The sequence below is a fragment of the Pongo abelii genome, chromosome 17 (genome assembly GCF_028885655.2).
Source record: "Pongo abelii isolate AG06213 chromosome 17, NHGRI_mPonAbe1-v2.0_pri, whole genome shotgun sequence".
NCBI classification, from domain to species: domain Eukaryota; kingdom Metazoa; phylum Chordata; class Mammalia; order Primates; family Hominidae; genus Pongo; species Pongo abelii.
Genome location: NC_072002.2, coordinates 40,388,457 through 40,412,244, shown reverse-complemented (window position 1 = coordinate 40,412,244; position 23,788 = coordinate 40,388,457). Strand labels below are relative to the sequence as shown.

The 23,788-nt window shown below is 37.5% G+C and overlaps 1 protein-coding gene across 1 annotated transcript in view; it reads right to left on the bottom strand.

Moving 5' to 3' along the window:
• The window catches only part of PSMA8 (proteasome 20S subunit alpha 8), a 52,955-nt gene extending 37,079 nt beyond the window's left edge, over positions 1-15,876 (bottom strand). The window contains exons 1-2 of the mRNA XM_002828126.5: positions 15,658-15,876; positions 5,501-5,627 (exon numbers count right to left, since the gene is read on the bottom strand). Coding sequence (XP_002828172.1) covers positions 5,501-5,627; positions 15,658-15,759 — 229 coding nt within the window. The 5' untranslated portion in view covers positions 15,760-15,876. The remainder of the gene's footprint in view (positions 1-5,500; positions 5,628-15,657) is intronic.
• Between the last annotated feature and the right edge of the window lie 7,912 nt (positions 15,877-23,788).

The window sequence follows — 23,788 nt, the reverse complement described above, 5'->3', positions numbered from 1 at the left end:
TTCAGATGTTTTTCCAGGTTTTGGAATATCCGCGTTATACTTACTGGTTGGGCATCCCTAATCTGAAAATCAAAAGTCCAAAAGGCTCCAATGAGCATTTCCTTTGAGCATCATGTTGGTGCTCAAAAATTTTCAGATTTTGGAACATTTTGGATTTTCCAATTGGGTATGTTCAACCTGTACCACAATTTTATATTGAGGATACAATCATAATGTAAAATTTCTGCTACTAAGTGGAATTCCACATGGTACATGAAATAATTTTTTTGTAGTCCAACTTATGTTTTCACCTGTACTTTTAGTGTCATATTCAAGAAATCATTTCCAAATCTAATCTCATGAAGCTTTCCCACTATGCTTTATATTTTCAGCTCTTATGTTTAGGTCTTCAATTCATTTTGAGTTAATTTTTGTATGTGATGTTAGGTAGAGTCCTACTTCATTCTTTTTATGTGAATATTCAGTTTCCCCTGCACCATTTGTTTAAAAGATTGTCTTTTCCCCCACTGAGTAGTCTTGGCATCCTTGATAAAAGTCATTTAACCATATCATATATGCAAGGATTTATTACTATGCTCTCTATTCAATTCCATTAGTTACATGTCTTTCATTAAGCCAGTCATGAAACTATTTTGCTTACTGTATCTTTGTAGTAGCTTTCAAAAACAAGACATGTGAGACCTCCAAGTTGGCTCTTCTCTTTCAAAATTGTTTTGTCATTCCATATGAATGTTATAATTCTTTTTTACTTAAAAAAATCATTGGAATTTTGTTAGGGATGACATTGAATCTAAACTGCTTTGGATAATATTGACATGTTAATAATCCTGAGTCTTCCAATCTATGAATGGGGGATGTCTTTCCATTTGTGTCTTTTTCAATTTCTTTCAGCAGTGTTTTGCATTTTTCAGAGTACAAATCTTTTACCTCCTTAAATTCATTCTGAATAAGTATTTTATTTTTTTTGATGCTATTGAAATGGAATTGCTTTTCTTAATTTCCTTTCCTGACAGTTCATTGTCAGTACATAGAAATGATTTGGGGCTTGGTGTGGTGACTCACCTTTATTGTAACACTTTGGGAGGCTGAGATAGGAGGTTCACTTGAGGCCAAGAGTTTGAGACCAGCCTGGGCAACATAGTGAGATCCTATCTCTACAAAAATAAAAATTTAAAAAAAATTGCCAGATGCAGTGGCACACACCTGCAGTTCCAACTATTCAGGAGGTTGAGGTGGGAGGGTTGCTTGAGCCCTGGAGTTCAAGGCTGCAGTGAGCTATGATGATGCCACTGTGCTTCAGGCTGAGTGATAGAGTGAGACCCTGTTTCAAATTAAAAAGAAAAAGAAAGAAATTACTCCAGGGTGTTGATTTTGTGTCCTACAACTTTGCTCAATTTCTTTATTATTTGTAACATTTTTGGTGGAATCTTTAGTATTCTATATAAGATCATGTCTTCTGTGAACAGAGATGATTTTTCTTCCCTCCCAATTCGGATACCTTTATTTATTTTTCTTTCCTAACTGCTCTGGCTAAGACTTTCATTACTATGTTGAATAGCAGTGGCAAAAGTGGGCATCCTTATCTTGTTCCTGGTTCTAGAGGGAAAGCTTTCAATCTTTCACCACTGAGTATGATGTCAGCTGTGAATTTTTTCATAGATAGCCTGAATTTTGTTGTGGTGATTTCCTTTTATTTCTAGTTTGTTGGGTGCCATTATCAAGAAACAGTGTTAAATTTTGTCAAATGCATTTTCTATATAATTTATATAATTACATAGTTTTTTTCTTTCCTTCTGTTAATGTGGTATATTACACTGATTGATCTTCATATGTTGAACCATTCTTGCACTCCAGGAATAGATCCAAATTGGTCATGATGTATTATTATTTTAATGTTCTGAATTTGGTTTGCTACTAGTTTGTTGAGGATTTTTGCTCACTGCTCATAAGGGATATTTGTCTATAGTTTTCTTTTCTTGTAATGTCTTTGGCTTTGGCATTATGTTAATATTGGTCTCATAGATTAAACTTGGAAGTGTTTACTCCTTAACTTTTTGGAAGAGTTTCAGAAGGACTGCTATTAATTCTTCATTAAAATGTTTGGTAGAATTCACTGGTGAAGTCGTTAGATCCTAGACTTTCCTTTGTTGGGAGGTTTTTGATAACTCATTCAATGTCTTATTGTGCCTGTTCAGATTTTCTATTAATATATCTTACTGAGCAAGGTGTGTTTCAAGGAATTCTGTCTATGTACAATTGTTCACAGTACTCTCTTAAAATTGTTTTTAAGAATTAAAACTATAAAACTGGCACTAATGCCTCCTTCTTCATTTCTCATTTTACTTGAGTCTTCTCTCTTTTTTTCTTAGTCAATCTAGCTAAAGAGTTGTCAGTTTTGTTTATCTTTTCAAAGAACCAACTCTTGGTTTTGTTATTTTTCTCTTTTGTTTTTCTATTCTGTTATTTATCTATGTTCTGATCTTTATACTTCTTTTTCTCAAATTTAGTACTACAATATTTTATAACAGTAGAAAGCTGAAAACACTACATGCTAACAGACAATATGATATACAATCTAGGGGAAAGAGTCATCAGGGATTTATTACTTCTTTCTACTAGCTTTAAACTTAGTTTATTCTTATTTTCCTAGTTTTAAGGTATAAAGGCTGGCTGTTGAATTGAAATCTTTCTTTTTTAATGTAAATGTTTATGGCTATAAATTTTCCTATTAGCACTACTTTCAATACATTCCCCAGGTTTTGATATGTTGTGCTTTTATTTGCCTTTCTCTTAAGATATCTGTTCATTTCCCTTGTGATTTTTTTCATTGCCCCATGGGTGATTTAGGAATACATTGCTTAACTTCCATGTGTTTGTGGATTTTCAAGTCTTCCTTCCGCTATTAATTTCTAGTTCCATTCCATTTTGATCAGAAAAAATACTCTGTATGGTTTCAATCTTTTTTTTTTTTTTTTTTTTTGAGACAGGGTGATATGGTTTGGATCTCTGTACCCACCCAAATCTCAAGTTTAACTGTAATCCCCAATGTTGGAGATGGGGCCTGGTATAAGGTGATTGGCTCATGGGGATGGTTTCTCATGACCAGCTCAGCACTATCCCCCAATGCTGTTCTTGTGATAGAGTGCTAAGGAGATCTGGTTGTTTAAAAGTATTTGGCACCTCTCCCTTCTCTCTCTCTTCTTCCTGCTCTGGCCATGTGAGATGTCTCACTCCCCCTTTACCTTCTACCATGATTAAAAGCTTCCTGAGGCCGCCCAAAAGCAGAAGCTGCTATGCTTCCTGTACAGCCTGTGGAACTGTGAACCAATTAAATATCTTTTCTTTATAAGTTACCCAGTCTCAGGTATTTCTGTTTTGTTGTTGTTTTTCAGGTGTTTCTTTATAGCAATGCAAGAATGGACTAATACACAGGGTCTCACTCTGTTGCCTGGACTGGAATGCAGTGGTGTGATCACAGCTCACTGCAGCCTCAATCTGCTGGGTTCAATGGATCTTCCCAGCCCAGCCTCCCAAGTAGCTGGGACTATAGGCACACACCACCATCCCCAGCTAATTTTTGTATTTTTTTGGAGATGAAGTTTCACCATGTTGCTCAGACTGGCTCGAACTTTTGGGCTCAAATGATCTGCCTGCCTCAGCTTTCCAAGATCTTGGGATTACATGTATGAGTCACCATGCCTGGATGCTTCAATGTTTTTATATTTATTAAGACTTGTTTTGTGAAAAGATAATTCCTTTTTAAAGGCAGTACAGTAAAGGCATTTTTGTTTTTCTGAATGAGGTTTTTACTTTTTTTATTTTTTAAGAGATAGTATCTTGCTCAGTTGCCCAGGCCGAACTCAAACTTCTAAGCTCAAGTAATTCTCCTGCCTCGACCTCCTGAGTAGGTGCAATTACAGATGTGCACCATCATGTGTGGCTTGAAAGAGGTTGTTAAACTTCAGTATAAAATTACAGTTAAAAAAAAAAAAAACCCAATCAGAAGATGAGAAAAAAAACAAAGACAAGAGGCATGTCTTATTTGATGTATAGAGGCAAATAAGCACATAACAATAAGTTCAAAATTATTAGCCATGAGGGAAATAAAAATTAAACTTACAATTAGATATCACTACACACGTATAAGAATATAAAAAAATGAAGAAAAGCAACAATATCAAATGCTGATAACACAGAACAAATGAATCACTCATATATTGCTAGTTGGAATTTAAAATAGTATAACCACTCTGGACTGTCAGTGTTTCATAAAACTAAGCATGGATTATCATATAATCCAGCAACTATACTCTTAGGAATTTGTCCCAGAGAAATGAAATCCTACTTGCACTCAAAAATCTGTACACAAATATTCATAGAGGCGTTATTTACAATAGTCAAAAATTGGAAATAACCCAAATGTCCCTCAATAGGAGAGTTAACAAACCCACTGGTGACTTTATTCCATGGAATACTACTCAGTAATAAAAAGGAATGGATATATGCAACAACTTACATGAACTGCAAGGGAATTATGCTGAGTAAAAAAGATTAATCTGAAAGGGTTATATATTATATAATTTTATCTATGTAACATTCTCAAAATGACAAAATTATAGAGACACAGAATAGATAGCGGTTTCCAGAAAGTAGAGATGGTGAGAAGAAATAGCATGACATAGCCTTGTGGTGATGGAAGAGTTATGTATCTTGACTGTGGTGATGACTACATGAATCTACATGTGTGGTTAGTGTAATAAAACTGCACACAGAGGCCGGGCGCGGTGGCTCACACCTGTAATCCCAGCACTTTGGGAGACTGGCGGGTGGATCACCCAAGGTCAGGAGTTCAAGACCAGCCTGACCAACATGGAGAAACCCCGTCTCCCCTAAAAATACAAAATTAGCCGGGTGTGGTGATGCATGCCTGTAATCCCAGCTACTCGGGAGGCTGAGGCAGGAGAATTGCTTGAACCCGGGAGGCGGAGGTTGCAGTGAGCCGAGATCGTGCCATTGCACTCCAGCCTGGGCAACAAGAGTGAAACTCTGTCTCAAAAATAAAAATAAAAACAAAAACAAAAAACTACATACATGTACATGAACATGCAAGTGAATGCATGTAAAACTGTTAAAATCTGAATACATTCTCACCAAATGTCAATTTACTGGTTTTGAAGATGTTACCATTTAGGGAAACTGTGTAAAGGGGACTTTCTATGTTTTTGGTAGCTTCTTCTAAATCTGTAATTATTTAAAAATAAAAAGTTTTGAAAAGAAAATAGCTACCTAAATTTTAAAGTAAAGTAATATATATCTTTTAACATTTGTACTTTATCAAAAATCCTGGTTTACAAAGTTAGTATTTGCTTTAAAATATAGGATATATTGTTTGTAGAACAACTCCACACGTTTTATAAATATACAACTGCAGCACTGAGGTTAACTGTGTTGTCCTACTACAGTAAGACACTATGCATCATTACTGTAGGTCCATAAGTACCTGCAAAAGCCATGCAGACATGGTCATCAAGGGCACAAATTTTCCTCACAGTTCTTTCATCTTGAAGCTTGGCAACAGATTTTTTTTCTACCCCAAGAACAACTATATTGGTACCTCGAATTCCGACCTGTCAAGTCATTAAAATATATGTATATTCAGATGTCAGTTTAAAATATAAAACCAAGTTATTCTAACATATGACTTAGGGGAAATGACTTCTCCTTAAGTATTCAATAAAAACAAGAAAAGTAACTTTCTAGAAAACAGCTTCATAGGTATAGGCTTACTGGAGATCCATTCCCCAGACTCAAAGCAAAGAAGACAAATAGGTAGAAATTGCAAAGAAAATACCACCAGTGCTGAAATTATGAGTGTCCTAATCTCATACAATACACCTGAAAAAAACGCTATCTAAATATGGTAAGTTCTCAATGTCATTGACAGGTTCTTGAAAATTGCAACTATAAGCAAACGATGTATAATGAAACCAATTTTATCACACCCCAATTAATATAAACAGGAGTTAGATTCATATGAAATATTTCTGGTCACAAAAACATCCCCAAACTTCTAAACAAATACCTAAAACACCTCTAATATTAAAAACTGAAATAAATGTGAGCTGTATATATAAGAAACACTAATAAAAACAAGTATGATAAGGCTGGGCGCGGTGGCTCACACCTATAATCCTAGCACTTTGGGAGGCTGAGGCAGGAGGACGACTTGAGGTCTGGAGTTCGAGACCAGCCTGGCCAAGATGGTGAAACCCTGTCTCTACTAAAAACATAAAAATTAGCCGGGCATGGTGGCAGGCACCTGTAGTCCCAGCAACTCAGGAGGCTGAGCCAGGAGAATCACTGGAACCCAGGAAGCAGAGCTTGCAGTAAGCAGAGATTGCGCCACTGCACTCCAGCCTGGGCAACAGAAACAGACTCAAGCTCAAAAAAAAAAAAAAAGAAAGTATGATAATTATTTATCCAATTTTTGGTGAATCCATGAGTGACAGCAGTCATAGTGGTGGTGGGTTAAATCAAAAATAAACGTTTGCAAAGCAAAAATTTTAAAGAGCATCTCCTACCACCATTCAGTTCAAAAACAAACAATAAGGTCTATGACAAGCTCACTAAGTGCTTTCATGCCTCATTGTTTACTGTTGTGCATCTGTATGATTATTATATACTTTATAAATTTTTATTTTACAATAATTTGTATTCATTCATTCATTTTCCAATCTGCTTATCCAAGTTGAGGATCACAGGTGGCTGCAGCCTATCGCAGCAGTTCAGGGTACAAGGCAAGAACCAACCATGGACAGGATGCCATTCCATCATAGGCTTTGCTCATATACACACACACTCACTCAGACTGGGACAATTTAGACACATCAATTAACCTAACACACACATCTTTGGGATGTTGGAGGAAATTGGAGTACATGGAGAAAATCCATGCAGACATGGGGAAACCTAACAAACTCCATATAGAGTGGCCTTCGGTGGGAATCAATTTTTTTTCTCATCAATGTTGTAACAAAAGAATGTTGAACAAAACAATGTTATTTGAGAATCTGCTATATAGTGCAAAATTAAGCAAAATGAAAGAAGATGCCGGGAATTCATGTGGATTCTTTATAAGGGCGGCAGTACCAGTGCTGGTAGTATTAATGGCAGTAAAGAAAGTTAAATAGATAAAATTCTGTAAAAGTTTTCCCGTGTATTTTACAATTTGGAGGGATAGGGATTGAGTTGCTATGGTTTGAATATTTGTATTCCCCCCAAATTCGTATGTTGAAATCCTAACCCCTAAGGTGATACTATCAGGAGGTAGGGCCTTTGACAGGTGATTAGGTCATGACGATGGACTGGGATTCGTGCCCTTATTAAAGAGGCCCAAGAGAGCTTGTTTGCCCTTTCCACCATGTGAGGACACAGCAAAAAAGTTCTAACTATGAACTAGGAAATGGGTACTCTCCAGACACTGAATCGGCCTTGATCTTGGATTTCCCAGTCTTTAGAACTGTGAGAAATAAATTTCTGTTGTTTATAAAGTACCCTGTCTATTGTCTTTTGTTTTAGCAGCCCAAATTATCTAAGACAGGGGCCACAAGCAGCCAAGAGAAAGACCAAATGTGCTTACCCTACATTACTGATAAAGAAAGCCTCTATTCAAACAAGAAGAAAGCAAGTAGGATGACTATTGCTCTTTTTTCTCTCTTCTTTTTTAGAGGAAAGTTTAGAATTTTGGTTCTGTATTACAAGGGTAATCTAAAAATTTTGACATAGGTATTGGTGTTTATAATTGCTTTCTAGTCAAGTATGATATTAATAGTGATTTATACAATATCACTATATAAAAATATGTGTTATAAAGTAGCATTATTGGGGAGGCCGAGGTGGGTGGATCACGAGGTCAGGAGATCGAGACCATCCTGGCTAACACGGTGAAACCCCATCTCTACTAAAAATACAAAAAATAAGCCGGTCATGGTGGCGGGCGCCTGTAGTCCCAGCTACTCAGGAGGCTGAGGTAGGAGAATGGCGTGAACCTGGGAGGAGGAGTTTGCAGTGAGCCAAGATTGTGCCACTGCACTCCAGCCCGGGTGACAGAGAGAGACTCTGTCTCAAAAAAAAAAAAAAAAAAAATTAGCATTATTGAAGTGAAAATACAGAATAGATGAAATGTAGAACTAGGCTTGGCTGAGCATGGTGGCTCATGCCTGTAATCCCAGCATTTTGGAAGGCTGAGGTGAGATGATCGCTTGATTCCAGGAGTTTCAGACTAGCCTGGGCAACATAGCGGGATTCCATCTCTACAAAATATAAAAAAATTAGCCGAGCATGGTGGTGTGCACCTGCAGTTCCAGCTACTCAGGAGGCTGAGGTGGGACAATTGCTTGAGCCTGGGAGTTCAAGGCAGTGAACCGTGATCATGCCACTGTCTCTTTCTCAAAAATCAAGTAAGAAAAAATATTAAAAATGAATTAAGAAATCAGTAAGTACAAAAAGGGATAAAAATATTGCAGCTAACGTTAAGAGGAAAAATAAGAAAAAAGCAAAAATTAATGGTTAGGGAGAAAACAATAAAAATGATAAATAATACCAAGAGTTGGTTATTTTAAACAAATAATTAAAATGTATCTCTCAGTTAATCTCATCAAGAAAGGGATGGAGTGAAAGAAATACATACAACTGTGGAAAAGTAACAATTTTAAAATTATAACCTTAAGTTAATAAATTTGAAAATCTGATTGAAAGATATTACAGAGTAGAAAAATTTAAAACTGACCGTATTGATTCAAGAAAAGACAAAAAACTCTGTTTCACTAACAAACATGGAATAATTTCAGAAAAGAACTAATCCTCAAAAACAAGTGTCAGACCTAGAGGGTTCATGGATGAATTCTTGCAAATTTTGTTATGAGTAATTCCTGTGCTATTTAAATTATTCTGTGATGCAGATGAAAGCAGATATGTCCCTAACTCTTTAGTAATAATAATTCCTCATTTATGAAAGCTGATGCCAAAATCTCAAAACAATATGACATCAGCAAGATGGCAGAATAGGAGTTTCCCATGCCCATGTCCCAGCAGAAATACCAATTTGTACTACTATGTGTGAAAATACTTCCTAAGAAAAGAATCCAGGTGAGAGACCAAAGCACAGAAATACGAAAAGACGCTTTGAAAAGAGTGGGAAAGACAATTTGACGTTATCCACATCACCTGTCCTTCAAGGCCCAGCAACACAGCACAGACAGAGATACCATCCAAGTGTGGTAAGGAGAGTAACGTGAGTATCTGACTTTACCATGGACCCCATGGATCCAAGCTCCAGGTCTGCTCCTGTGGACTCAGGTTCCAGGCCCACCCCAGTGAGCCCTGGTACAAGGCTGGCACCTGTGGTGCCAAGCCAGCCTGCCTGCTGACCTAGGCATCAGGCCAGCCTGCCAAAGGACTCTAGTGGCAGGCCCACCCCAAATCTCTGGATGGGCTAACTGGTGAAGAACTTTTCCTGCTGAAGCTAATCTGAAGAGGTACTTACTTTTTCAAATGTGCAGACTTCCATGCCAGGCCACAAGAATCATGAACAATCAGAGAAACATGATACTACCAAAGGAAGAAAATAAAGTATGGAGATCTATGAATTTCTTGACAAAGAATTAAAAAGTAACAATCTTTTAAAAGCTCAGTAAGCTACAAGAGTACAGAGATAAACAAGCGAGGTCAGGAAAACACTATGTGAACAAAGTGAGAAGTTCGACAAACAGACAGAAACCTATGTCAGTCTCTTTATCTTAAAATTTTAAGACCATTCCACTTTAATCCCACCTTTTTTCTTTCAAGCCCTTCAAGCCAAATATTGTCATCATCCCTCAGCCCACAACAACCTGGTTTCTATCCCTCTTCTCTCAGAGTTTAGTCAAGGTAATCACAAAGGTCATTAAGGTCCCTCAAGGTTCAGTTGTAGACTATCCTCTGCTTAGTCTATAGTCTATATTTAGTCTTATTGAACACAGAAGGGTACTCAAGAGTATGCATTTACTTGACCTTCAATATAGGTTTTTAACAGGGGAGAGAAAGAATGCACTTCAAAATTATTATTTCCAGCCAAGATCAATCTCTTAAATTTCAAACATGTACTTTTCAGCTGCCTCACAGTCTCTGTTCAGGAATCAGGACACAGTTTAGCTAAGTCCTCTGGCTCAGGGTCTCTCATAAGGCTGCAATCAAGTTGTCTACCAGCGCTGCACGCATCTCTAGGCTCAATTGGGGAAGGATCCATTTCCAAGCTCACTCACATGGTTGTTGGCACGATTCAGTTCCCCTGGGTTGTTGGACTAAGGACCTCAGTTCCCTACTAGATTTTGAACAAATGTTTCCCTCAGTTCCTTGCCTCATTGGGCCCTGCAGAGGGCAACTCAACATGGCAGCTGGGTTTCACCAGAGTAAGCAAGCAAAACAGCAAGTAAGGATGAATAAAATGAAGTCACCGTTTCTTAGCAACTTAATCCCTGATGTGACATTCGTCACTTTCACCTATTCCATTCCTTAAAAGCAAGTCACTAAGTTCAGCCCACATCCAAGGGAGGAAGGTTATACAAGGGCATGAGCACCAGAAGGTGGGGATCACTGGATGCCATTTTAAAGTCCGTCTGCTACAGTTTCCATAAGCATCTCAACCTCAGCAAGTCCAAAACAGTTATCTTCCCCCAAAACTTAGTGCTTTACATTCTCTAAGTAAATGGCAGTACCATTTACTTAGCAGTCACATCCAGAAACAGGGACACCAACTTTTATTCCTCCTTCTCCTATACCTCTGTCAACACCATCCATATAACCATCAAATTGTAACAAGTATACTGCTTAATGTTTTTCTGGAATCTGCCTTATTTTCACTTTCCCCCCAAGTCTAGTAAAAGCTAGTTATCATCTTTCATCTAGACTATTTCCACAGAATCCTAACTGGTCTCCCTGTTTCTAGTCTTGATTTCATCCAATTCACTGACCATAGGTAGCCTGAGAAATATTTGGAAAATAAAATGAAGACCAAAAAAGAAGAAGAAGAAGAAGAAGAAGAAAATAAAGTCTGAATGTGGCATTCCTTTACTTAAAGCTTATATACGGACCATCTGTCACTAAGCAAATCAACACAGCACAGAGCTAGACATGAGACAAAAGGATCTAGGGACTTTAATATGTACTCTTTGCATATTGGCTTTTTGCTTTCCTAATGTGGAAAGGCTTTCTCTGTACAGTAAAAACATGGCCACCAGGAACCTTGGACCCACATTCCAACAGTTCTCCCAAAGAATAAAAGCTACCACTGTCTCTAGTCAGAAGAGTTGTTAAGGGTGAACTTATCATTGGCTAGATTTGAGTGACATGCTCATCACTGTGGCCAGAAAGATAGAAATTATGAATGATTCTACTTAGGTCATGTGAGTATCTCTGTTGTTGGACAAATGTAGTCTGTTAATAGAATGACAGAAGAGCAATAATCTGGAGACTGACAGTAGCCACATCAAAACACTTCAAGGTCTCTCATTCAGTGTATCCTCACTTACATGGTTTAATGGCATTCCATGATCTGGCACCAGTTTCTAGCTTCATCTATTTCTATTTTTCCATTGCTTCAACAATTCTGAATGCCTTTCAGTTCACAGAACATAGCTATCTTTTTCTACTTGCCTTCCCACAAGCTAATTCCTTTGTCAAAAATACTCTTCACTCTTTCCCCTTCTACTTCTTCACTTGACAACCTCCCATCTTTCAGATGTCCACTTAAGTATTATTTCTTCAGAGGGACCTCCCCAACACCTGGGGTTCCTATAATGCCTCATACCCTAACACTCATTCAGGTTTTGTTAGGACTGTTTATGTAATTATCTAACTTTCCTGATAGATAGTAGAATCTCTAAGGACAGGGATTGAATCTATCTTGTATGTGATGCTATCTATCTTGTAAGTGACCTAGCATCACGTTTAGCATATGTAAGTATTCAACCAAAATGTCTTCAAATAATAAATGAATGTGTGAGAAGCACCACAGACAAAATTGAAAAAAAAGAGAAAACAAAGAATAGTAAATAATAATAACTATAATTTATTAAGTGCTTTCTGTGAACCAGATTCTGTTTAAGATGCTTCACATGCATTATTACCTCATTCAACTTTCGCATCAACTCTATGAAGCAAGTACAATTTTTTTTTTTTTTTTTTGAGACAGATTCTCACTCTGTCACTCAGGCTGGAGTGCACTGGTGCAAAATCTCGGCTCATGCAACCTCTGTTTCCTCAGTTCAAGCAATTCTCCTGCCTCAGTCTCCCAAGTAGCTGGGAATACAGGCACACACGACCATGCTCAGCTAATTTTTTGTATTTTTAGTAGAGATGGGGTATCACCATGTTGGCCAGGCTGGTCTCGAACTCCTGACCTCCAGTGATCCACTCACCTCAGCCTCCCAAAGTGCTAGGATTACAGGTGTCAGCCACCATGCCCAGCCACAAGTGCTATTTTGAAGCCTCTTTTACTATTACAGAAACTGAAGCTTAGTGAAGTTAATTGCCTTAAGTGATACATATCTGATTTCTACATTCATGATAATGGAAGCTAATTAATATACAAACATTTATTGAACAAATTTCATGCTACAATGCAAGGAGCAGGGGCTTTAGAACTAGAAAAAAATAATTATAAATATGGGTTCCATCACTCTCCAGCTGGGTACTTTCAGCAAGCTATAAATGCTTCTGAATCACAGTTTCACATATAATAAAAGGGGATTAAACACTGTCCCTAATGTTAGATAATGTACACAAAATGCCTGGTGAAAGTATTTCTTAAATGTTAGTTACTGCCTTCCTAGCCCCTCTACTGTATATTGTGTAGTAGAAATAGAAAAAGGAATTATACCATCTAGATTCTCAGAGATCTTACTATCCAGTTGGTGTGAGATTATTAAATATACCTGAAATTAAAGAAAATATCAGGCCAAATAGTAAATACTGTACAATATTCTGTGGTAGAGATTATAAACTCAGAAAAGACAAAGATCCAAGATGACTAGAGTGGATCAGAGAAGGCTTCCTTATAGAGGACAAGTGTGCAGAGATTGTTAAAGGATAAATAAGATGCAGAGCAGCAGAAAGAAAGGTGTTTTCCCCTTTCCTCTCTCCCCTTTCTGTCGGCAGAAACACATATTAGTGAAACCAAGAAGCTGCCTCCTAAATTAAGAGGGTGGATAGGATTAGGGAAGACTTTGATGGTTAGATTGTGGAGCTGAGATTTGATAAAGTAGGAAATACAGAGCTAATAACAGTTTGGGGTCACAGAAAGGACAAAATGAGGAATGATAATAAATCTTATCATTTTCATGGGAATATTGTGAAGGATTCATTTCTTTTCCCTAAGAAGAAAGGTATTACTTCTCCAAAATGTTATTCAAACAAATTTGCATTTACAGAAAAGGGAACTGAAGCAAAAAGAAAACAAGCCTCTTGTCTCCTTTCATGCTATAAGATAATCATCAACAAGGAAGTAGAACGCAAAGCCTTTAATTGTGGCCCATATAACTTTTATATTACTAAATAATATCACGTCTACATACTGGTCAAAACTGGTCAACGTTGGCTTATTTGTAACTCGTAATATCAATTTGCACTTCTAGACAGAATATTTTGTGACATATTTTAATAATCAAGTGCCATTAAAAAACTTTACCCTATGTAAAAGGTCATAGCACCCTCAAGGAAACACAATGAATAATTCCATGCAAACATGCAAATTATAATTTCATAATTCTGAGACAAAAGTGTCTCATTCTTCCAATGTATCTTTAAAAATGCCCACTATAGGTATTTTTATATCCTTACCCTTTTACCGCTCATTACAAAGGAACCATCAATCAGTTCTACAGCACTCTTAAAACATGTTAAATGAGCCAATGTGGTTTCTTATTACACCCTAGTCTTCTCCTATTACTCCCTTTATTTTAGGCTCTAAAACTTGGCCATTATTTTCTAACCATATGCTACATGCTATGCTGGGGATTATATAACTTTTCGTTTTTATCAAAATGGCACCCTTTTGGTTTAAGCTACATCAGGCTTTCCTTAAACTTATAATTCTAAAAAAATTACTTGCAAAACAGAAGCAAAACTAGTGGGCCCAATTAAATAGAAAAATACTTTTAAAACGATTCTTCTTCTAGTGTTATTTTTTTTTTTACCACTTACATCTGTTAGATTTATAATGAAAGTGAATTATTTCCTTCTTTAACAAAGAAAGTCAGAAAATATAGACATTGCTAGACTTAGAAACGTAACGTGTATTCTCATAGCTACTGTCTCAATTTCCAAAGTACACAACAAACATGCTCATGAAATTGAGAGAATAAAAATATCCGATCCTTTGAATTCATAGGCTAGGCCTTAGAAGATTTGGGGTAATAGATCTTGTGTCACTAGGGCACTTTTGTCCTCTTTAATTTTTATAAATCACTAAAATTATTGAACATAGTTAAAACTTGGCAGCAGTATTACTCCTACCCTGAGTATTTAGTAAGTTCTTCAGTAATGTGGATACATAAATCTAAGGTAGGGTATAATCTCTCAAGGAACTCCCAGCATTATTTTTTAAGTGGCCAAAAAAGTGGAAGTTCTTGGGCTTTTGAGCCTCTACAAGGCTTCGAAATATTGGGACAATTTTGGGATTTTTTTTTTTTCCGAGATGGAGTTTCGCTTTTGTTGCCCAGGCTGGAGTGCAATGGCACGATCTCGGCTCACCGCAACCTCTGCCTCCCGGGTTCAAGCAATTCTCCCGCCTCAGCCTCCCGAGTAGCTGGGATTACAGGCATGCGCCACCACGCCCGGCTTATTTTGTATTTTTAGTAGAGACGGGGTTTCTCCATGTTGGTCAGGCTGGTCTCAAACTCCCGACCTCAGGTGATCCGCCCTCCTGGGCCTTCCAAAGTGCTGGGATTACAGGCGTGAGCCACCGTGCCCAGCAATTTTGGGATATTTTTAACGCGTGTGTTTGAACTGTGTTTTTAATAATTTCTTCATCAACAAAAGTTTAATTTTATATTGATTTAGTCCGTATTTGGGGGGCAGGTGTGGCCAACTTTTATTTTTTATCGTAATTGTTATTAAAAAATAGTTCCCAACATGAAGCAACTGTTAACTTTTCCAGGGGTCTCTGAACCACCAAGGAACTGGACCACGAGCATTCAGGTAGGCTGTTACAGATTAGAAGCTTTCCCTATTGTCAATCACATCATTAACGTCCCTACACACACACACACACACACACACACACACACACACACACACACACACACACACACACACACACACACACACACACACACACACACACACACACACACACACCCCCTAGTTTTGCGTCTGTAGCTACCATTAAACAGGGGCAGTTGAACAGCAGAGATCAGGGAAATCTACAAACTTTTACTCTGCCCACTTCCGGCCCAAATCTCATAAGTCTGTCTCCCTAAATAAAAAGAACAAAGTAATTTTCACAAGTGTGGGAATCTCCTCTCTTGAGCTCCTAGGATGGAGGGGTGGGCTGGGGTAGTAGGGTAACGATGGCCTGACAGGTCAGAGCGGGGAACAGTCCGGGAATAGTTGCTTCCTCACCGCGGTGGATCCTTTCTTCACCGCTTCCTGGGCATATTCAACTTGAAAAAGGTGTCCGTCTGGGGAGAAGACAGTGATCGCCCTGTCGTATCGAGACGCCATCGCACAGGACTACAAGGGCTTGCCACCGAGCTTCCCGCTGCTGCAGCTGAGGCAAGCGGGGAGCCGCCGCCAACACAGCGTGCTACCGCCCGGAAGCGCTTCCACTCGTGCTTCCGCCCCGAAGCAGCTTCCGGCTGCTTCCCGGAAGTCCTTGCTCTTTTGGCTGCCTGCGGATGTCCTCGCGTTTGCCAGCCTTTGTCACCCAAGCAGTGCCTGTGAGTTGACAGCATTCTTCCCTTACCCTTCATGTCTGACGCATATCTCCATTTCCCCACTACCGTGTTGCCCCAGGGATGGTGTCACGGCACTCGAGTTATAAAAATAGTATCAAAGATTAGGGCTTAAAAATGAGGTCTTCAAAGATCAGATATTTTTGTTATCGCATACATGTTGGAGAAACTGTGGTAAGTTAAATATCAGTTCCTTCCCTTTGGTTTCAAATTCTAAATTTCCTACTCTTTCTTTCTCTCTCTCAGGTTAACTCTTGTTATTTGAACCGAAGGAAAGAAAGCACACTTCAAAATATTGTTGCTTCTGATATTTTCTGCCTTGTGAACAAAATAGAGCAGATGAGCAAATGGTCCATTAAATAAAGCAAATAGTCCATCAAACTAAGCTAATGATGAGAATTAAGATAATATTCTTTTAATTGGAGAAATTTTGTAAAAGCCCAAAGTATGAGACTTAAAAGATGTCTGGAAATTTAGCTATAGCAGAAACTCTTTACAACTGGCTACATTACTAACTATGAAACAACTCTGTCACTTTCTCCTTATCAATAAAATAGGACTATTAAAAAATCTGCAGCAGAGTATTCTGAGCTTAATATGTGTTTATGGGCATAATTACATAAAATGGTGCCTGGTGGGTAGTAATAGCCAGGTAAGTTTAGCTATTATTGCTTTCCATGTGTTGTTTAATATATGCAGTTTTCCGCTGGAGAGGATCTTAAAGTTGGTGAAATCAACTTTAACCAAAAAAAGAAAAAAAGAATAATTTCCTTAAAAGAGGAAAAATTTGATTCCCTGAATTCCAGATACTTAAATCAGAACTTTAATTGACTTAAACAATTTATTTAATTATTAATACTTTTTTTTTTTTTAAATGTAGGGACTTGGTTTCCCTATGTTGCCCAGGCTGGTCTCAAACTCCTGGTCTCAAGCAATCCTCCTGCCTCGGCATCCCAAAGTACTGGGATTACAGGTGTGAGCCACCACATCTGGCCTTTAGTTGACTCTTGAAGCAGTTTGTACTTATTGCCCCTCCATTGCTTTTCTTCAGTATTACAGTCTTGACAAGTTTGGTTTGACTGCAAAAAACCAGTAATTCCTAATGAAAACAATTCACTCTAACTGGTTACTTTACATTATTATGATAAACCAACATTTGTCCAAAGTGGTTTCTTGAGAAGTGTTTTGTGTACTTGTTAAATTACGTTTCCTTTTTATTTTGAAATAGTTATAGATTGACAGGAAGTTTCAAATACGGTAAGAAGAGGTCTCCTATATCCTTCACCCCATTTCCTCCAATGGTAATATTTTACGTACATATAATATGGTAACAAAACCAGGAAATTGACATTGGTGTAATGCACAGAGTTTTTTCAGATTTTGCCAGTTTTATATACACACCTATGTGTATGTGGCGGGGAGGCCTATGCAATTTATCATGTATAGATTGGTATAATGACTATCATAATCAAGATACAGAGCTGTTTCACAACCACAAAGATCTGTGGCGTTGACTTACAAGACATACCCATCTCTCTCTCCCTCTACCATCCCTGGCAACCACTAATCTGTTGTCCATCTCTATAATTTTGCCATTTCAAAAATTTTACATAAATGGAATCACACCCGATGTAAGTTTTTAGTGACTTTTTATTTTCTAAATAATTATAGACTCACAGAAATTTGACAGGACAGTACAGAATGGCCCCTCATACCCTACACTTAGTTTCTGCAATTTGTTACATCTCATACAGTAAAAAACCAGGAAACTGACTTTGGTATAGAGCATGGTTATACCATTAGAAGGCATTTTGTAAATGTCACACTGTATGATAGTATACACTTCAGAAATATGATAGCGTTAAAATGTTGACAAAGTTTAATTAACACATTCAGATTTAACATCCTCACTAAAATATAACAGCTGTGTACCTTTGGGTAGGTATATTTCACTTCACTAAAACTCAGTTTTCTGACCTGCAAAATGGTGATAATACTTATCTTCACAAGATTGTAGTGAAGAACAAATGAAATAGTCCATTAATGCACCCATGGCTGTGCCTGACACAGAGTAACCACTTAAAAAAATGTTAACTATTGTTATTTATCATTAAGTTCACGAAAAAGTAAAGATTACTCTGTAAGAGAGAAATTAGGAAAAGTAAAAATGTAGCATGAACTCATTTATACTTTAAAAATGTGTATTTGTAAAAATATGTGTATCCAAATGTATAAAGAGTGAAAGTACTTACCCCAAATTTATAAAAGTGCAGTTCTTTGCAGGAGGCCAGGAATTAGAAAATGGGACGACATGGTAGGGACAGGGAAGTTACCATTTTAAACTTTATATCTGTATTATTTTAATTTTTTTTTTTACCACAAGCATTGTTTATTTTTATAGTTAACAAAAACCATAAGAAACAGTTTAATGCCTAGAAGCTGCAAGCGATTGCAGTTTTGATAGTTTGGACCAAATCTCCCATTGAAAACAACTAGAAATACTAGTCTAAGATATATTTTTTAAATGTATATGCTGACTCTAAAGAGCTAACAAGGAATGAGGGTTTGTGGTGCCAAGATAAAGAAAAGTAGGAAAACCCAGAAGGTTAAGTGAGAAGTAAAGCAGACCTTTCATAGACCTTTGGAATTCAAAGCCTATTAAGGTAGAGGGGTGATGGTAAATGTCTAAGTTTTTGTTTAGAACCCAAAGAGCCACAGCCCAGAAGTAGGATTGAACCAAAAATAGACCTATTCTACACTTGGCTGTGGTCTCTGCACAGATCAGCCTCCACTCACTCATGCACCTTGCTCTGCTTCTTCTCTGACCATGTGTGACAAACCCAATATGGCTGAGATTGATAAATTCAGTAAGTAAAAATTGAAGAGAACAAAAACAAGACTAAAATCCACTGCCTTCCAAAGAAATGATTATACAGGAGAGACAGTTACGCAAATAGTAATGAGGACTGTGCTGCCAATATACACTACATCCCACAAGCATTGCCTTCTTATTTTACTCCTTTTAGCTGTTTTACTTTATAAGATGCAGAGAAGTGGGATTGAGTTTAAATGACTGTGCTACTACTCTTCACATCAAAGAATCAAGAAGTATTGAAAACAAAGTCTATACCTGCCTCTCCTATCTGCCTGTCTGACTAGCAGGGAGCAAAATGAACTTCCTTCAGTATTGGTGAAGGAAGAAGCAGGGTGGGATGACGTTGAAATCTAGAGTAAAAACTGTCCAAGGTGTCCTGTAATGCTGAAAAATGCAGTTTAATCAGAGTGCCTTTAAAAAATGATTTTAGTTATTTGTATACACAATTTCTTAAATAAAATTTAGCCTCTTTGAAAAAAAAATAGACCTATTCTCACAGGGACTAATACCCAGTTTTAAATAATCTCAATCCATAATTGGAATAAAGCTGTAGTTTTCAAACTGTGGCCCACACATTTTTGGAGGTACTCAAAAACCTTTCAAGGGATTGACAATGACAAAATTATAGTAAAAATATTAAGACAGTACTTGCCCTTTTCACTGTGCGGATATTTGCAATGACAGTGCAAAAGCAATGGTGGGTAAAGCTACTGAAACCTTAATATAAATCAAGGCAGTAGCATTAAACTTATTCTATGGGTTCAGTATTCCTTATCCAAAATGCTTGGGACCAGAAATGTTTCAGATTTTGGATTTTTTCCATATTTTGGAATAATTGTATATACATAATGAAATATATTGGGAATAAGACCCAAGTTTAAACACAAAATTCATTTTTTATTATGCTTTATAAACATAGCTTGAAGGTAATTTCATAAAATATTTTAAAATAATTTTGTGCATAAAACAAATGTTGTGTATATTGAGCCACAGGAAAGCAAAGATGTCATTATTTCAGCCACCATTGGACAATCTGGTTGTTTGACACCCCCAGCATTCCTGACTGAATTTATATGCTACTGATGAGCAATCATTTTCTTACACTTATTCACATATAAGTAATTAACAATAAACAATATGACATACCATTAATACAGTGAAAAAATAATGCTTTCAGGGCAATGAATCAGCACAGTATCATTACCAGAATGCCCATTAGTTGTCAAACAAGAGCAACAAGAAACAACAGGCTTTCAGTCTCCACCTGCTATGCTCTGATTTGACTGAAAGGTTACAATGCGCTATAATTTATTTTTTTTAGGTGAGAAGAAATGTCAGAAGCAGTTCAGGGACCATGAAGTGGGTCCTCTAGGAATAAGGAAGCATTCTGCTGGATGCTTTTTAAAAGGTTTCCTCCGGAGTCATCTGCCTCATTAATAACTGTTTTTGTGTTAGAAGTCTCTCTTTGATATTATAAACGGACATGACTTCTTGTTCTGTTATGAATGCGTCTGCTTTAGTTCTTCAATAAGCCCATTACACATTTTCACCATGTTGTCTACAGGCACTTTTTCTTTAGTGTTAACGACATCATCTTCTTCGTCACTGTTATCACAGTCACCTTGATTCAGAACCATTTAGCATTTATCATTAGCCAATGACTGAACATCTGGAGCCTTGTTATCAATGTTAAAAACTTCTTTGATATCCACTTCCTCCAGCTAAGTGACTGTATTAGGCTCTTATTGCATTGCTATAAAGAAATACTGAGCCTGGATAATTTATAAAGAAAAGAGGTTTAATTGGCCTAGGTTCTGTGTAGGAAGCTGTATTAGGATTTTCTAGAGGGACAGAACTAATATATATATTTTATATATATATATATTACATATATATGTATATGTGTATATATGTATATATGAGTTTATTAAGTATTAACTCACATGATCAAAAGGTCCCACAATAGGCCATCTGCAGGCTGACGAGCAAGGAGAGCCAGTATGAGTTCCAAAACTGAAGAACTTGGAATCTGATGTTCAAGAGCATGAATCATCCAGCATGGGAGAAAGATGTAGGCTGGGAGGCTAGGCCAGTTCCACTTTTCACATTTTTCTGCCTGCTTAGCTTATATTCTAGCTACGCTGGCAGGTAATTAGATTGTACCCACCCAAATTAAAGGTGGGTCTGCCTTTCCCAGCCCACTGACTCAAATGTTAACTTCCTTTGGGAACACCCTCACAGACACACCCAGGATCAATACTTTGTATCCTTCAATCCAATTAAGTTGACACTCAGTATTAACCATCACAGAAGCACAACAGCTTCTGCTTCTGGGGAGGCCTGAGGAAGCTTCCAATCATGGCGGCAGGCAAAGGAGGAGCAGGCATCTCACATAAGAAGAGCAGGGGCAAGAGAGAGTGAGGAGAGAGGTGCCACATACTTTTAAATGACTAGATCTCGTGAGAACTCGCTGTCATGAGAGCAGCACCTAGGGGATGGTGCTAAACTATTCATGAAGGAGCCACCCTCATGAATCAGTCACCTCCCACCAGGCCCCACCTCCAAATTACGATTTAACATGAGATTTGGCTGGGACACAGATCCAAACCATACCAGTGATGGACTCTGAAGATGTATTTTTGCATATCTAAGGAGGGCAGATGTCATTTTTTTCCTCACTTGACATATGAAATCCTTCAAAGTCACTATTTTGTTCATCATCATGACTGAACATAGTCATAGGCCACAGGTTGTGCCAGGCATGCACAACTGTGTCTTCGGTTACTGTTCCTAGCATTCGCAACAGCATGTATGGCATCCTTTATGCTAAACTCTTTTGAAAACCTTCTAACCCATGACTCTGTTCACTGTGGCTGGCATGCTGCTCAAGAAAGTGTTTTTAAAATATGTATATTTCACTGGTCTAAGGATACCCTGGTGAAATGGCTGAATTAATGAAGTCACATTTGCAGGAAAATACATAGCATAAATACTATTATTATTACTATGTTTTTTGAGACAGAGTCTCTGTTGTCCAGGCTGGAGTGCAGTGGTGCAATTTCGGCTCACTGCAACCTCCACCTCCCGGGTTCAAGTGATTCTCCTGCTGCCTCAGCCTCTCAAATAGCTGTGATTACAGGCATGCACCACTACGCTGGGCTAATTTTTGTATTTTTAGTAGAGATGAGGTTTCGCCATATTGGCCAGGCTGGTCTTGATCTCCTGACCTCAGGCTATCTACCTGCCTTGGCCTCTCAAAGTGCTGGGATTACAGGTGTGAGCCACTGCGCCTGGCTATACATATTTTTAAAGAGAATTTCAACTGGAGGATGAGCAGAACTGTTGTCAAAGAGTAAAAAAATTTTCAGTTATCATTCAGTGTAGTTTGCCTGCAGTGAGCATGAGCTGCTGGTACAAAATGTTTGTAACACCAATCTGAAGAGATGTTTCTGGTGATCCATAACTTTTTCTTAGCATAATAATGGACTGGTAAGAGTTCACTCCTTGAAAACAGCAAGAATGCAAGTTTTTGTCTATCACATCAAGTTTATATTTATATATGCCTGCTACATTAGCACATCCCAACACAGTTATTCATCCTTGACATCCTTAATTCCTTTAGGGGCTGTTTCATCAGCTATAGTCAGGTTCTTTCTGGTGCAATAATGCCAAAACAATGATGTTTTATTAGCATTATAGACTTGTTCTGGGATAAGATTTTCATCAGCAGTAACTCTGGGATAAGATTTTTATCAGCAATGACTTTGGCAAAGTTGTGAATGATTTTTTTCACTGATTTGTGATCATCAGATACTTTATCACCACAGAGCTTTAAAATTTTAATGCCATGTTGTTTCTTAAATTTCTGCAACCAGCTTGTTGAGTATTCACAGTCCTCAGTTTTCACTTCATCATGATAGATCTTTACTTGTTTCCTGATCAGCATACCATTAAGAGGCATGTGTTTACTGCCACACCAGTGGATCCATTCTTTCAATACATAATTTTGATCCTCATTTTTAGCTTTATGTAGCATTTTTCTATTTTTGTTTAACTTCTGTTAATCATTTTCAGCATAAAACCTCAACAGTTTATTTTTCTGTTTCTTCAGGTCATAGATAGTGGTCATTCCAACACCATACTCTTGTAATTCATTTAACACTTACACAGCTGTCCAGTTTTTCCAACAGTTTGACTTTTTATGCTATAGATAAACATAAATGCTTTCTTTTTTTTAATCACTGTTACCCATAGGGGTAGCTGTAGGCTTTTTTTTTTTTTTTTGACATTTTCTGTAATATTTTTATACCACAGAGGAGAGAATAAGCAAAAAACAAAAATAAAAACCAGTGGGTAATACACATAGATCTTGGCCCATGTAGAGCATGGTGGGGTACCTGGTATTGGCGCATCTGGCCTGCATATGTGCAATTTTATTATTATTTGTGATCATGCTTGGGTGGGGAATCTGGGTGTGTGTGGAAAAAATACAGCTGAAGGGGGCTGAGAGGAACTTTTTTCCATTGGAAACACTGAATAAACTGTATTGTGCACTGTGTTTTGATTGCAACTTGTCATATGAAGCCAGGTGTGGAATTTTCCACTTGTGGCATCACATCAGTACTCAAAATGTTTCAGATTTTGGAGCACTTCAAATTTTGTATTTTTGGATTAGGGTATTCCACCTTTAATACACATTATATTCTTTACCACTTTTTCATTTTCATGAAAAAAGCCAATTTAATTCTAGAAGGTCATTGTATACATAGTAAATTATTAATTATATTCGGTTTTGACTTCAAGTAACTATCTTTTTGATATTCAGAATGACAAAATGAGAAGTACACATAAAGCACTTCTGCTGCTGCCTTCAAAGTAAGATGGTTAGCTTGAAGAAAAAGTAGTTGTGTGAATCTTTGCGTTG